Below are 16,116 nucleotides of genomic sequence, written 5' to 3'. Positions count from 1 at the left end.
TTACTGTGCATAAATAACCACTTCGGTACGTTCAAAGTATTGAAAGTGTGTAAATAATATAAGCTGTTTGAGAGTTTTCAGACTAGACCAATCTACTTAAATATCAAAAAGTTCTGACTTCTAGCTTCGAATTTATGTGCAAGCACATCTCCGCGTTGACAGTGTAAATGTTACAAATAATATCATAGTCATACAACAGGGAGTAATTGTAAGGAATATTTACCCTCCTTAATGCTGTACATTTTCAGTTGGTATGATCTTCATTAACAATAGATTTATAGATATATTTAGATTATAACTGCAATATGTATGTTATCATACCTATCATGGATGTCAGCTTTGCACCGCAATAACAGATTACTGGGTTGAGAAAACTGTTTTTCTCGCAAGCCATACACACTCTTATTTTTGTACGGCAGTTGTCATAATCGTCAGTCAACGAAGAATTTTTAGCTATAATTGCAAACTGTATTATGTGCATGAGTAAAACTAGAAAAGTATATGCTCACCAAATATGCATTTGTAATATAATTTGATCAAATACTTATGCCCATTCTCAGAAAAAAATAATACAATCAAACCTTAAGTTAAATTTTGGTAAAGTTAAAGCTAATTATTTCAAAGTATTATTCTTGATTTAAACAGGGCCCTTTACATCAAATGCGCCTTTGTGTGACCACTTACAAGAACATGTTATTGAAGTCTTGTTATATTATCAGAATTATTTCTTTATATGCTAGTTTATACTTAATCAATAACAAATTACCGATTGGATTGATGATACATTGATGACAGTTAATTTCCTCTTTGTTTTCAAATATCTGACAATCAACTTCTGTTTCCATAATGTTCTGAAACGAACGTAAACACCATGACTACATAATCTTAATATAAAATGTGTTAAAGTATTATTAAAAATACAGAACATCTTGTGATATAATTTCAACACGTTCATTTAAATTTAAAGACCTCATGCTCTATGATTGGAAACATTTACTTATAATAAGAATCCATGTCCCTTATTCTTGAAAATGTAAAATATCACCTCAAAAATGCAAAAAGCTCAATATTAATATAAACAATGCTAGGGATCTAATTTTTACAGCGACATAATCTGAAGGTTGCCTTTCATGACATTCAACCTTTACAAACACATCATTTGTCAAGTGTAATACATACTCGTAATTCATCAATCACATTTGCTTCGAATTCTTCAATAGTCCATGGACATTTCAAACAATTGTCGGATAAGTCATTTAGTTTTTGAATGACTCCCTTATATTTCCAAACTTTTGTCTGCAATTAAATATGATTAACTTATATCAATGATACATCAATTATATATGTTTAATATACATGTTTAAACTTAAAAACACAAATAACCATACGGACAGGTTAAAAAAATAGAAAATAAACTCAACAATATAGAAAGATACGGAATCAAAATGGCAAAATTAAAAATGTCAGCCATTCAAATGCCAATTTTCTAAAGTAAGGACTGGCACGTTAATATATTTAATGTTATTTAAGTACTCTGGCGTACTAAAACAGTACTGTACTTAATCAAGAAAACTTAAAGTGTGTTTTAATATGTATGTTTGGCATCAGCATTTATATATTAAGTAGTACATTGTAAGTAATGTCAAATACATCATCATTTTGTTTCTGTGTTTGTTGTCACCTTAATAATCATAGAAATACAATATGCATAAAGTTACTATACATGTAATGTTACCTGTTAAATATATCAAAAGCAAACCACAAAGTTGTAAGGATGATTTAATCATGTAATACATAAAAAATTAGGATCAACACACTGTTAAATTTAAATTATAAATACTTAAATTCCAATCAATTACTTCATATAATTCATAGTGCAACTGATAATGTATAAGTACTTTTCTCTAATTTTAGAATGATATTTTCAACAATTTCTATATGTGAAAACTAGATTAGGTTTAGAAATTAGAAGTTCAATAACAGTGACTTTAAATGGAAAACTTCAAAAAGAGCCAACCCGCCAAGTGGTCAAATAAAAGGTCTTGTTTATTATAGTGTCACTCCTACTGAAAGGCCAGCCATTTTTGACTTTTGAGACACCGTTTGCTTGCATACCATGTTACGATGTACCTCTCATCTCCTACCAATATGTCAGGCACCTGACAGTTAGAAATTGGTAACCATTCATTTTATCTACCTCACTGCTCACGAAACAGCAATTTCGGAATGAGTCCCATGAGAAACATTCATCCTTCAATTGACACTTCCCCTTGGGCTTCAGCCTTCGACATCCCGATCTGAAGGTGGACACCTTAACAACTATGCAAACGGTACCGTTAAATCAGAACATTCATATTAATCAGGGTCTAGTTTAGTTTTGACCTTTTTGATGGTCTTGTCCTAAACATTGCTTTGTCCAAGTATGGAGACAATCCATTCACAAATAACCAATAATAGCAAGCTGTAGCAAAAATAATCCAAAATTAACCAAAGAATTGACTTTGAAGTCCAAGGTTATTCATGTGCGTAGGTCAAGTTCAGTCTGGTAAACTTAAAGGTCTTTCAAACTGACCAAACAAGGCGACAATATGTTCACCTCCTCTTGGCATTGATGGTTTCCATAAAGTTTCGTGGAAATCCAGCCAGAAGTTGCAGAGAAGTAGCACAGAAAATAGTATTTACTCTATATGCATACTGCATAACAAATCAAGGGCAATAACTCTGTGTCAAAGGGTCTGACCAGAACATAGCAATGATATGTGCATCTCTTGGTATTGATGGTTCCCAGATAGTTTCGTGCAAAAACAGCCTATAGGTGCACAGAAATAGCGCAGAAACGAAAGTAGGACTATATGCATACTGTATAACTAATCAAGGGCCATAACTTTGTGTTGAAGGGACTGACCAAAACTAGGTGACGATATGTAAAATATGTAACATGGCAAAACTGAAAATGTTGCAAGGCAAACACGTTGAAGGTTCCATGATAACCGCCGTATGAACACATCTGCGGATGTTTCTAAATTCAAAATTTTACTATTTCACGTTTAAATATTGAATTCTGCTTAAGCCGGTGCAAGGGGGCGTGGACGGTAACTTGCACTTTCCAGTACCGTCCATGAACAGGCTCAATCAAACCGAGCCTGCAACATTTTCAATTTTGCCGTGTTGGGCTTTCTTTAGGGATTCTGTATTTATCTATTTTAATTGAAATTATTGAGCCTGTTTAAGGATGGTACTGGAAAATGCAAATCACCATCCAAGCTTTGAAGGGTAACAACTAGACTAATAACTTACATCAATTCTTCCTTTAATCTGATCCTTATCCATTTTCAATAGGAAATGACCATCTCCTTCAGGTTCAAGGCTAGTCAACATTTCTCGAATAACTTGTAAGACATAGTATCAAACATAAATATTAGCAATTGATCATTTCTTGTACATTACATACATGCAAAACAATTCAAGTTAAATACTAGCTTTAGTCTGAAATGAATGTTTTATCTAATATGAATGATAAGTAATACTACGGTAATCATGTTTGTTTCTTTTTTAGTCTGAACACAGATTATTTTGGTGAATGAGCATTCTTTGCTCCCTTGATGAATTATCCAAATCAGACCTAAACAAGTATCACTTACGTTATAAATGGTTTACCAATACACATCAGCTAAACTTTATCTTTCTTCACAGTTTTGATTTTTTTCCAGATCAGCGTAATTCAGCACAAAGTACATAATTTTTAAATATGTAAACTTTGGCGATTTTGACCAGGTGTTCTCATTTTAACTTACAAAATTAAGAGGGCCATGATGGCCCTTATATCGCTCACCTGAATATTAATATAAAGAACAAATAATATTGTTCACTATAAACGAGAGCAGATATAAAATCTAAATCTTAAACTGATATCACAAAGTATATTTATATCTGAAATAAAGCACATTAAGAAATATTATTGGTTGTTATTGCCATGTTTCATAAGAAGTCACATATTTAAGGTTTCCTTGGAAGTCAGTGCCTGCTATGAAATTCAGTTGTAGATTAACTCGTTGCTATGGAAAGTTAACGTTAGCTATGAAGTTACTGGTTGCTATGGAAACTGAGCTTTAGCTCTTGTAGATTTAGTTAAGTCTTTACTAAATACATATAAGAAAAAATCCATGTCCCAAGGTCGGGCCAATTTTGGCCTCAAGGCTATTACATGAAAAAAAATGTAAAGGTCCACCAGACAATGTTTCATACCAAATACAAAAAGATAAAGCCTCTCCATAGTATAATAACAGAAGTTGTTATTGTTTTTATTCTATATTCATAGAATGAAATTTATGAACTCGTATAATTATGGAACTGTGTCAAATATGTTATGTTGTTATTATACAATATACCCAATCAGTTACAGATGGGTTGCATTATGCAAAATGTGAAACTTACTGATTCCAAAGCTATGATAGTCATAGTATTCTTTGGCACCTTTCCCATCACCTACATCAGGATGGTCATAAGTTCTTCTTCCTCCATGGATCGTTGATTTATCGTCTTTTTCTCGGGCCAAACCAAAGTCGATAAGGCGTGCATTTAGATATTTATCCAGGACAACATTTTTAGAGGCTATGTCTTTATGTAAAATTGGACCTCTGAATGAGTAAAAGAAAAATTTTCACTGAAATTTATGGTATATATCTACATATCTGTCTTAAGCATAATCACATTGGCTATAGGTGTCGCAGAAGCGGTAACTATAACGGTACAATAATGGACCATTTGTTGCAAAAGAAACATAAACAAGAGCTGTTGGAGGACAACAACGCTCGACTATTTATTTGCAAGGGTGTTCCATTGAGTATAATACTGCTTACCTATGTATTCATAACATTGCCCCTATGCCAAATCAGACTAACAGGTTTTGTACCAATTTTGTTAGATAATCACAGAGAAGAAGTGTGTAAAGTTTCAATCCATTCCCTTCAGCAGTTATTGAGATACAAGCTTACAGGCAGAAACTTAACCAAGAATTCCTAAGTTGAAAAAGGGGCATAAACATGCAAAAATGCAAATCAAGAGTTATGGGAATTGTGTAAATCATGTATGATTTTCACAGAGAACAAGTGTGTGACGTTTCAATCCATTCCCTTCAGTAGTTATTGAGATACAAGCTTACAGGCAGAAACTTAATCAAGAATTCCTAAGCTGAAAAAGGCGCATAAATATACAACAAAGCAAATAAGAGTAATATGGGATTTATGCCTATCAAGTTAGGAAATCAAAGGGAAGAAGCATGTTAAGTTTCAATTTATTCCCTTCAGCAGTATGAAAATACCAGTGTACATGCAAAAACTTAACCAAGGATTTCTAAGTCGAAAAAGAGGCACTCTGGATCATCTCTTATATCAAGAAGTAAGTAAACAGATACCTGACATTCTGGACAGGGGTGTGAATATACTGTATCGCTAGTGCAATTTGCAGTAAAATCTTCACTCTTGTAGCCTGATTATTTATGTTTATCTCGTCTGTATTGTTCTGATCTTTACCGCTTGCAATTGCATCATGGAGATCACCGTTTTCACAATAAGGAGATATTAACCAAACTTCCCTGAATGATTATATATTCATCATTAAAAAAACAATAATATAAGTAAATAATTAATATAGTGATAATTTAGTATTCATATTTCAAATTTTTGGACAATTTAAACTGCTATCAACTTAATTACACTTGTATACTAAAATGAAAGGCAGTTTCAGCAAAATCATTTTAATGGACAAAAGAGGTATGATCAAAAAGTTCTCGGCCCCATATACTTCTACCCACTACACTGACATTTACACACGATGCGTCAATACCAATATCTTATTGAAGATTACTGACCGAGTTACACGAGGTTTTACACAGATTAAGTAACATAAAACACACTGTGATCAGTAGAGGGGTGTGTCATTTAGACCAAATGGAGAAAGTTGAAATCGGAGCCGTCATTAAGTACCTCTGTAAGAAAGGGATGTCCCCCAAGGAAATCCATGAGGACTTCATGGATACACTTGTGAAGGAGTCCCCTTCCTATAGCACTGTGAGAAAATGGGCTGCTGAACTTTAGAGGGGTAGGGAGAGCATTGGAGATGAGGAGCGGCCTGGGCGGCAAAAACAGACTACCAAAGATGAAACTGCCGAAGCTGTGCACGATCTGGTCATGTGTGACAGAAGGCGATACGTGCGAAGCATTGCTAGGGAAGTGGGTATAAGCTATGGTTCAGTTCAGGCAATTTTGACTGATGTTTATGGCATGTCAAAGGTTTCCGCTAGATGGGTCCCCAGACAGTTGACTGACGACCAGAAATGGTATATATCAAGATATCTTTTGTCTCGCTACGAGGATGGACCTGATTTTATCTACCGAATCGTAGCTTAGGATGAAACATGGCTCCATCACTTCGATCCAGAATCAAAAAACAAAAAAAAAAACAGAACAAGCAGTGTAAGTACCTTGGCTCACCTTCATCGAAGAAATTCAAGAGGGTGCCATCAGCAGGGAAGATGATGGCTTCCATTTTTTGGGATAGTCAGGGGATAATCATAATTGACTACCTTGAGCAAGGGTGTACCATAAACAGTATGTACTATGCAGATGAAATGAGACGTCTGTGAGAAGAAATCGCGCGCAAAAAGAGGGGCAAACTGACTCAAAGCATTCTGCTCCTGCATGACAATGCGCCAACTCACACATCCAAAGTTGCGATGGCTGCTGCAACTAACTGCAGCTTTGAAATTCTTCCCCACCCCCATCCCTCGTACTCTCTGGACTTGGCCCCCTCTGACTTCTACCTGTTTCATAAACTGAATACTAAGCTTCGTGGTAGACGTTTTGGAAGCAATGAAGGTGTCATGGAGACGGTCAATGAGTTTTTTGATGACTAAAAAAGAAAGTTCTATTTTGAAGGGGTAAGCAAGTTGGAGTCCAGGTGGGCAATGTGCATTGATGTACAGAGCGATTATATTGAAAAGTAAGACCATTAGTTGGGTTCTTTGACTACCGGAAGTATATAGGGCTAAGAACTTTTTGATCAATCCTCATATATGCGATTTCTTTTATTCAATTTTCATAAATATTAATCCGTGGATGTCAGTTCCATACATGGAAAATGTTTTAATTCAACTATCTAATCTGTAAAGTGATGTGATCTAAATAAATATTTTACATAAGCGTTACTGAAAAATACAAAAAAAAACAACAAAAAACAAGATGTGATGTGCTTGGATAATAAGGATACATCACACAGTTCATTCCAGATAAGACCCATTTTTAATTCTAGCAATGAACTGTTTATACAAAATGTATTGCTTTAAAAACTGTAGATTTATGTTGAAATACATCCATTCCTTTTAATAGTAACACTAATTTTTTACTTTAAGGACATCTTTGGATGATCTGAATTTGTCTATGCATACGAGCAGCCAACAATACAACTACGGATGCTACCGTTAATAAACAAGCAATTATCACAGTATCGTAAGCAATCCATAAGTCCCCTATCGGGTAAAACCCCAGCAAATGTCTGAAGGGTCATTGGTCACTGAATGAATGAATGAATGACATGAATGAACTTAAATCATTTGAGTTCTTAGTTTGTCTATATCTTAGAAATGTGTGTAAAGTTTCTCTGCCTAGTAATGAAAGAGATAATCCGAAGATCCAATTTATTCAGGATGAATAATTTTAAGTTATGTTTTAACTTTTCTCTATTTTAAGTAAATTTGTTGAAAAAATTCTTTAAGTGATCTCAGGAAACAGTTTTAGGAACGATCAGACAGACAAACTAACATACACTTTGAGAGTAAATCTTTATGGCAGCTAGATTTATAACCCTTGTTGTGATATTATGATGTTGGATGCAATAACAAACAAGATATGTTGGTAAAACATGTATGCCCCCTATGGGCAGCCAATTAGTCATGTGATCAGGTTATTATGCATGACTTCTGACCCAGTGAACAAACAATTCTTAAGGATAATCTACTGGTCATGACTAGTCACAAGGTTATTATTATTGCGACCCCATAGGTTGTGTGCAGCAATTTAAGTTATTACAAATCTTATCAAATAAAATATGCATACATTTCATGAATCATGTAGGCCCCATTAATAACAGCCAAGTTTTTATATTACATAAGACCTTCAAATGTGTATACCAAAAGCATTTTAGTTTAATATTAAAATATCAACCAAGGCAACTTGACTTGTTGAGTCAGAAACCATCTTAAAGTACAAGGTCAATTCGACACTTACCTCTTGACCCCAAAATCAATAGGGGTCATCAACTGGTCATGACCAATCACCATACCAAGTTTGAAGTTCCTAGGACTAAGCGTTCTTTAGTTATCACTCAGAAACCGATTTGCATACAAGGTCAATGTGACCTTGACTTTTGACCCCTTGACCCCAAAATCAAAAGGGGTCATCTACTGGTCATGACCAATCACCATACCAAATTTGAAGTTCTTAGTCCTAAGCGTTCTTTAGTTATCACTCGGAAACCGTCTCTACCTACAAGGTCAATGTGACATTGACCTTTGACCCCTTGACCCCAAAATCAATCGGGGTCATCTACTCGTCATGACCAATCACCATACCAAGTTTGAAGTTCCTAGGCCTAAGGGTTCTTAAGTTATCAGTTGGAAACAGTAAGGTCAATGTGACCTTGACCCCTTGACCCCAAAATCAAAAGGGGTCATCTACTGGTCATGACCAATCACCATACCAAGTTTGAAGTTCCTAGGCCAAAGCGTTCTTTAGTTATCACTCGGAAACAATTTGGTCTACGAACCGACGGACCGACAAATGCAAAGCAATATACCCCCTCTTCTTTGAAGTGGGGGCATAATGAAAAAGTTTGAGTAAAAAAAAACAGTTTCTAGAAAAAAATCTACGTTCAAGGGGATTCTGGAAATAGTCAAGTTAGAGTATTGTACCTTCTCCCAAATGATTAGAGTGATAATAAGACACATATATATTAAGTTTGAAGTAGATGCATTAAGTAATTTAAATATAAAGATACTGTAAGTATCTATACATTTGTACATTCATACGAACGAATGTACAAACGTATAGATTGATACTTAGGTGGCTGTGGGTGATACTTAGGTGGCTGTGGGAAAAATAGGTAACAGTAAATTTCCTTTGATGCAGAAGGATGGACGTGCTCGAAGTTTCGTACTTACGTGTCTACTCTTTTATTCTCTCTATTGTTCTTTTAGACACGTAAGAGAAAAAGTAAGCACATAAGAGCTTCCTGAATGAATAGCATCAAAGGAAATTTACTGTTACCTATTGTTCTCATTGTTACTTAAGTATCTATGTTTGTACAGACAGACAGATGAACAGACAAATGGAGAACCTAAAGTCCCCTCTGGGTAAACGGATAGGATGCTTATAAGGATATTACTTGATATGGAAATGGCTTGACATTTCCCAGAGATATGGTGAAGATATTTATCGTTTCTTCTATTCAGTCATAATTTCTATTATTAATAACCCTTTGTACAGATGCACTGACATACAAATTGTGATGACAAAAGCTTACCCTCACGACTTGTGCTCATATGAACAAAACATATAATACTATAAATACTTTTTCAGCTTACTCTTTTGATTTTTCAACAACAGCTAGGAGAGGTAGTATAAATGGGTTCATGAGTCTACAGGCTATCTTCTCCTAAAATGAAAGAATTTTAATCAGTATCAACAGTTTAACATAACGCAGTAATAATGTGACCAAACAGTCACATCCATTAAAGAGGTATTCATTTCACATTAAATCATAATACATTTTACACAATGTGGGTAAAATTAAATCATGAAGTGCAAGAGACTGAAACAGCTAGGATAATATTCTCTCGAATGATTTTTGAAGGAATGCCGCGACATAACAATGAGAGGGCCATGATAACCCTCATTTCGCTCACCTCAATATCAATACTCTCCATGACAAGTAATATTGTAAACGATTAACGATAGCAGATATAAAATCTAAATCAGAAACTGAAATCACAGAGTTCATATTTGTATCTAAAATAGTGCATGTGTAAAAACAATACTGGTTGCTTTTGCTAACCAATAGTTACAAAAGACATTACTGGATCTTATACAAAATAAACGGTTTCATTGGAAGTTAGTGTCTGCTAAAAAATTCAATGGTAGATTCAGTCGTTGCTAAGGAAGGTTAATGTTTAGTATGGAAGTCACAGGTTGCTATGAATCTTTACAGTATTCTATAAAGTTATCAATAGCTGCTATTAAGTAACTGGCTGCGATGGAATCTAAGCTTTAGCTCTTGTAGATTTAGAAACAAAAATTTCTGTTTATTTTTTTACTATATTTTTAAGTATATCCCCCCACCCGAGGATTGGGCCAATTTTGACCTGAGGGTTATCATTTAAAAACAAGAACATGTTTTTTAAACACAAATGCCCCCGGCTCAGATTCTTGTCAGTAGCAATATTTCAAAAAATGTTTACGCATTCACTCAATTATGGACAGAAAAATTGCCATAATATTGTAAACACAAGTTATGTAGCTTGAAAAAGTCATGGCATTTTGTAATTGTCAAAAATATAATATATAATATAATTGCCAAGTCATTGCTCTGACTTGTGAAGTTGAAAAATATTCAACTTCATCCTACCAAATATCTGTCATTAAATAAAGGCTATATGGGCAAAAGTGTAAACATCTATTTTGAGCACTGGTGACCTTGACCAAAATGACCCCTCACTCTATCCAAAAGAAAAATACCATGTAAGTTATCTTCCTACCAAATATGAAATACATCTGTCAATAAATAAAGGCTGTATGGGCAAAAGTGTAAAAATCTATTTTTAGCACTGGTGACCTTGACCCAACTGACCTCTTACTCCATCCAAAGGAAGAACACCATGCAAGTTATCTTCCTACCAAATATAAAATACATCTGTCAATAAATAAAAGCTGTATGGGCAAAAGTGTAAAAATCTATTTTGAGCACAAGTGACCTTGACCAACTGATCCCTACCCAAATCAAAAGGATGAATACCATGCAAGTTATCTTCCTGCCAAATATAAAATATATCCACTTAATAAAGGCTGTATGAGCAAATGTGAAAAAATCTATTTTTAGCACTGGTGACCTTGACCCAACTGACCACTAACTCCATCAACGTTTATTTTCTATCAATTATAAATAACATCTGTCTATAGAATAAGGTCAATACACCTGTAAAAATCTATTTTTAACATTGGTGACCTTGACATTGGTAACATTGACCTTGACCAAAATGACCCCTTACTACAACCAAAGAAGGAGGACCTCCCTTGGCATGTTTGTATTAAACTAAGACATCAACTAAAAAAAAAGACTGTATGAGCAAAAATGTTTATATTTATTTTTTAAACCAGTGACCTTGACCCTAGAGACCGCTTACTCCACAAAAAAGTTAGAGGACCATCAAAGGTATCCACCTACTAAATATGAAAGATATCATTAAAGAAATTAAGCAATTAGGAGAAATTTAAGATAAATGCAACTTGCCGAAATAGGTTAACCAGACAAGGCCCTATTTTCAAAGTGGAAAAAGGGAAATAACTGGGAAATATGGATGACACAGTTATATAACTTGGCAATATCATGCACTTTGTATTGATAAGTTAGTGTGGAAATTATAAAGCCATTAGTATAGATAGAACTTAACCGTTTTAGGTTAACCATTATTCATTTTCTAAGTGCTGAAAAGGGCAATAACTTGGTAAATATGAAAGCCAGAGTTATGTAACTTGCCCAGATCATGTACTTTGTATTGATTAGTAAATGTGTAACCTTAGAAGCCATTGGTACAGGTAGAACTTAAGAAAAATCCAATTTGCCGTTCTAGGTTAACCTCGTACGGACAAACGGACGGACGGTTCAATTACTATATGCCCGGAGGCATAAAAAATTGTAGTGGTTCAACAGACAATGTTTCATACCAAATATATAAGAAAAAGCCTCTATAGTATAAAAGCAGAAGGTTTTTTTGTTTTTAAAATATATACATAGGACAAGAGCCGGTTCAACCGGGTAATGCTCCCCGAATAGGTTATGGACACAGAAAAGTATATCTTTTGTAGTTTTGAGATTTATGTCCGAGAAAAAGTTCAAAATGTGATTATTCCAAACTTAGGCAAGGCAGAGCAACTACGGTTCTTTGCACTGCACTTCTACTCAATGAGATCTAACCACCGACTTGCGCACGACACGTCGGCTCAATATGGTGATCATTTCTGTGAAATAGTTGTAAAATCCAACCTAAAATAACACTAGAAATGTGTCCATAGGCCACGGGTGCCCCCACCGCGCCACTGTTCTGTCAATCTTTTTACTAAGTCAAGGGAAATAACTCTACAAATACTGGATAAATCCACAAGCGAAACCCCAGGTGCAAATCTAAATATGCTGAGCAACCTGCCCATAAGGTTTAATGACTATGTCAAATCCTTTTTGAGTAACTTGCGACACAATTTGAAAATTGCAAAAAGTTTCTAATTGAAGGGCAATAACTCTAAAAATTCTAAATAATTCCACACGAAACCTGGTGCACAACTGCACATGCTGATCAATATTCCTGTTAAGTTTCATGAGTCTAGGTCAAATACTTTTTGAGTTACATGCGACACAAGTTGAAAATTGCAAAATTTTACTAAGTCAAGGGCAATAACTCTGAAAATACTAAAAATATCCAGACGAAAATACCCAGGTGCACAACTACACATGCTGATCAACATTCCTGTAAAGTTTCATGACTCTAGGGCAAATACTTTTTGAGTTACGTGCGACACAAAAGTGAACGGACGGACGGACGGAAGGACGGACGGACAGACGGACAAGGGTAAATCTAAATGCCCGCCACTAACGTGGGGGCACAAAAATTATCGGCCTGAACAATTTTTGTGCAAAGTCATGTTGTGACCTTGACCTTCAAGGTAGCGACCAAAATGCTGCGGGTGACACATCGTCACAATATGGTAATCATTTCTGTGAAATAGTTGTAAAATCTGACCTCAAATAACGAAGTTATGGGCCAGACACGATTTGCTGCAAGGTCAAGTTAAAACCTTGACCTTCAAGGTAGAAGCCCAAATGTGCGTGAGACATGTCATCTAAATATGGTGATCATTTCTGTGAAATAGTAGTAAAATCAGACTTCAAATAACGAAGTTATTGGCCAGACTAGATTTTGCTGCAAGATCATGCTGTGACCTTGACCTTCAAGGTAGCGACCAAAATGCTGCGGGTGACACATCGTCACAATATGGTGATCATTTCTGTGAAATAATTGTAAAATCCCACATCAAATAACGAAGTTATGGGCCGGACAAGATTCTGCTTCAAGGTCATGTTGTGACCTTGGCCTTCAACATAGTGAATCATTTGTTGGGCGCGACACGTTGTCTCAATATGGTGATAATTTATGTGAAATAGATGTAAAATCTGACTTCAAATAACAAAGTTATGGGCCGGACACGATTTTCCTTCAAGGTCATGCTGTGACCCTGACCTTCAAGGTAGCGACCTAAATATTGTGCGCCACATGTCGTCTCAATATGGTGATCATTCCTGTGAAATAGTTGTAAAATCAGACTACAAATAACAAAGTTATGGTCCAGACATGATTTGCTGCAAGGTCGTGCTGTGATCTTGACCTTCAAGGTAGCAGCCAAAATGTTACGTGCCACACGTCATCCCAATATGGTTATCATTTCTGTAAAATAGTTGTAAAATAAGACTTCAAATAACGAAGTTATGGGCCGGACACGATTTTGCTGCAAGGTCATGCTGTGACCTTGACTTTCAAGGTAGCCGACCAAATGTTGCACACGACATGTCTTCTCCATATGGTGATCATTTCTGTGAAATACTTGTAAAATCCGACTTTATGTAACAATATTATGAGCCGGAGACGATTTAGCTACAAGGTCATGCTGTGACCTTGACCTTCAAAGTAGCGACCAAAATTTGCGTGTGACACGTCATCTCAATATGGTGATCATTTCTGTGAAATAGTTGTAAAATCAGACTACAAATAACAAAGTTATGGGCCAGACACAATTTGCTGCAAGGTCATGTTGTGACCTTGACCTTCAAGGTAGCAGCCAAAATGTTACGTGCCACACGTCATTCCAATATGTTTATCATTTCTGTAAAATAGTTGTAAAATAAGACTTCAAATAACGAAGTTATGGGCCAGACACGATTTTGCTGCAAGGTCATGCTGTGACCTTGACTTTCAAGGTAGCCACCCAAATGTTGCACACGACATGTCTTCTTCATATGGTGATCATTTCTGTGAAATACTTGTAAAATCCGACTTTATGTAACAAAATCATGGGCCGGAGACGATTTAGCTACAAGGTCATGCTGTGACCTTGACCTTCAAAGTAGCGACCAAAATTTGCATGTGACACGTCATCTCAATATGGTGATCATTTCTGTGAAATAGTTGTAAAATCCGACTTCAAATAACCAAGTTATGGGCCGGACACGATTATGCTTCAAGGTCATGCTGTGACCTTGACCTTCAAAGTAGCGACCCTAATCACAGTTGCGAGCCACACGTCGTCTCGATACTGTGATCATTTCTGTGAAATAGTTGTAGAACCCGACTTCAAATAACAAAGTTATGGGCCAGACAGGAATTTGGAACGTACATATGGACGGAGGGACTGACGAATGGACGGACAATTGGCAATAATATGCTGCCCCGAAATTTTTCTGGGCGCATAAAAATCAATGATCCCCTGAGGCCGGCAAATTTTGATCCAATGGCTATAAATTTTACTAATTTTTGTAGAGGTCCAGCAGATAATGTTTCATATCAAATATTTAAGCTGAAGTCTCTATAGTATAATAAAAGAAGCTTTATTTTGCTTTACTCAATACATATATGGAAAATCAATGAACCCTGGGGTGGAGCCAATTTTGTCCCAAGGGCTATAATTTGAACAAACTTAGTAGAAGTATACTAGATAATGCTTCATCATGTCAAACAAAAAGCTTTAGCTCTTGTACCTTAAGTGTTTTAATATGTAATATTTTAATATGTAAATATAAGGAAAATCTATGTCCCCCACCCCTGTTAAGGTCCAATTTTGACCCAATGGCTATAATTTGAACAAATTACTAAGGAGGCCCACCTGAAAATGTTTCATAAATATCTATGCTGCAGCCTCATTTAATAAGAGTTCAAGAGCCAATTAATTAGTGCATTTTAATGCTATATATACTGTAAATATTTGTAAAAATGCTTGCAATAAGGAAAATTTAGACATTTACTTTTGATTTTTATAAATATTTGTTGATATATTAAATCATCATAAATTCAAAGATAATAATTTAGAATCTTATTTTTTTTCTTGACTTTACTTTATCTTATTAATCACAAAGACCATGTATCATATCAAATATCTAAGCGAAAGTCTCTATTGTATAATATAACTAGATTTTTTTTCTTTTTACTAAATACAAAACGGGAAAATCAAAGACCCCTTGGGGCAGGACCATTTTTGACTTTAGTGCTTTTATTTGAACAAATTTGGTAGACACCCGCCAGAAGATGTATGATGCTTAATATCTAAGCTCTAACTCTTCCGGTTTTTTGCCTGAAGATTTATTTTTGTTTTTACTTTATATATTTAAGGATAATCACTGCCCTTGAACAGAGCCAAATTTGAAATGAACAAACTTTGTAGACATCCACTAGAAGATGTTTTATGCTAAATATCTAAGCTCTAGCCCTTTGGACTTTTTACGACAAAATTTTGTTTTGTTTTAAATATATACATACACTTAAAAGAAAAATCAATGAACTTTGGGGCAGAGCCAATTTCGACTCCAGGGCTTTTATTTGAACAAACTTGGTAGACACTCACTATTTTATTTCTTTTCTTTGGGTTGCAAGGGTAACTAGAATTTAGCATGGAATTAAATTTTAAAGAGCTTTAACATATCAGGCACATTCCAGCTCAGTTTTAACAATATTGGACAATTGGAACAGGAGGAGATATTGTTTTAAGAAATAGTTTCACACCATTTTTGAAGGACGCGCGGCAGACG

At 35.2% G+C, this 16,116-nt stretch overlaps 1 protein-coding gene across 3 annotated transcripts in view; it reads right to left on the bottom strand.

The window, feature by feature from the left end:
* Nucleotides 1-16,116, bottom strand: part of LOC132749353 (uncharacterized) — a 73,754-nt gene that overhangs the window by 11,203 nt on the left and 46,435 nt on the right. For all 3 annotated transcript variants that reach the window (XM_060739081.1, XM_060739083.1, XM_060739082.1), the window contains exons 14-20: nucleotides 9,638-9,708; nucleotides 5,414-5,593; nucleotides 4,435-4,637; nucleotides 3,298-3,389; nucleotides 1,180-1,296; nucleotides 767-851; nucleotides 322-453 (exon numbers count right to left, since the gene is read on the bottom strand). In XM_060739081.1, coding sequence (XP_060595064.1) covers nucleotides 322-453; nucleotides 767-851; nucleotides 1,180-1,296; nucleotides 3,298-3,389; nucleotides 4,435-4,637; nucleotides 5,414-5,593; nucleotides 9,638-9,708 — 880 coding nt within the window. The remainder of the gene's footprint in view (nucleotides 1-321; nucleotides 454-766; nucleotides 852-1,179; nucleotides 1,297-3,297; nucleotides 3,390-4,434; nucleotides 4,638-5,413; nucleotides 5,594-9,637; nucleotides 9,709-16,116) is intronic.

This window comes from Ruditapes philippinarum, unplaced genomic scaffold (genome assembly GCF_026571515.1).
Source record: "Ruditapes philippinarum isolate M1 unplaced genomic scaffold, ASM2657151v2 ctg526_1_1_1_1, whole genome shotgun sequence".
NCBI lineage: Eukaryota > Metazoa > Mollusca > Bivalvia > Venerida > Veneridae > Ruditapes > Ruditapes philippinarum.
This window is presented reverse-complemented; position numbering and strand designations above follow the sequence as displayed.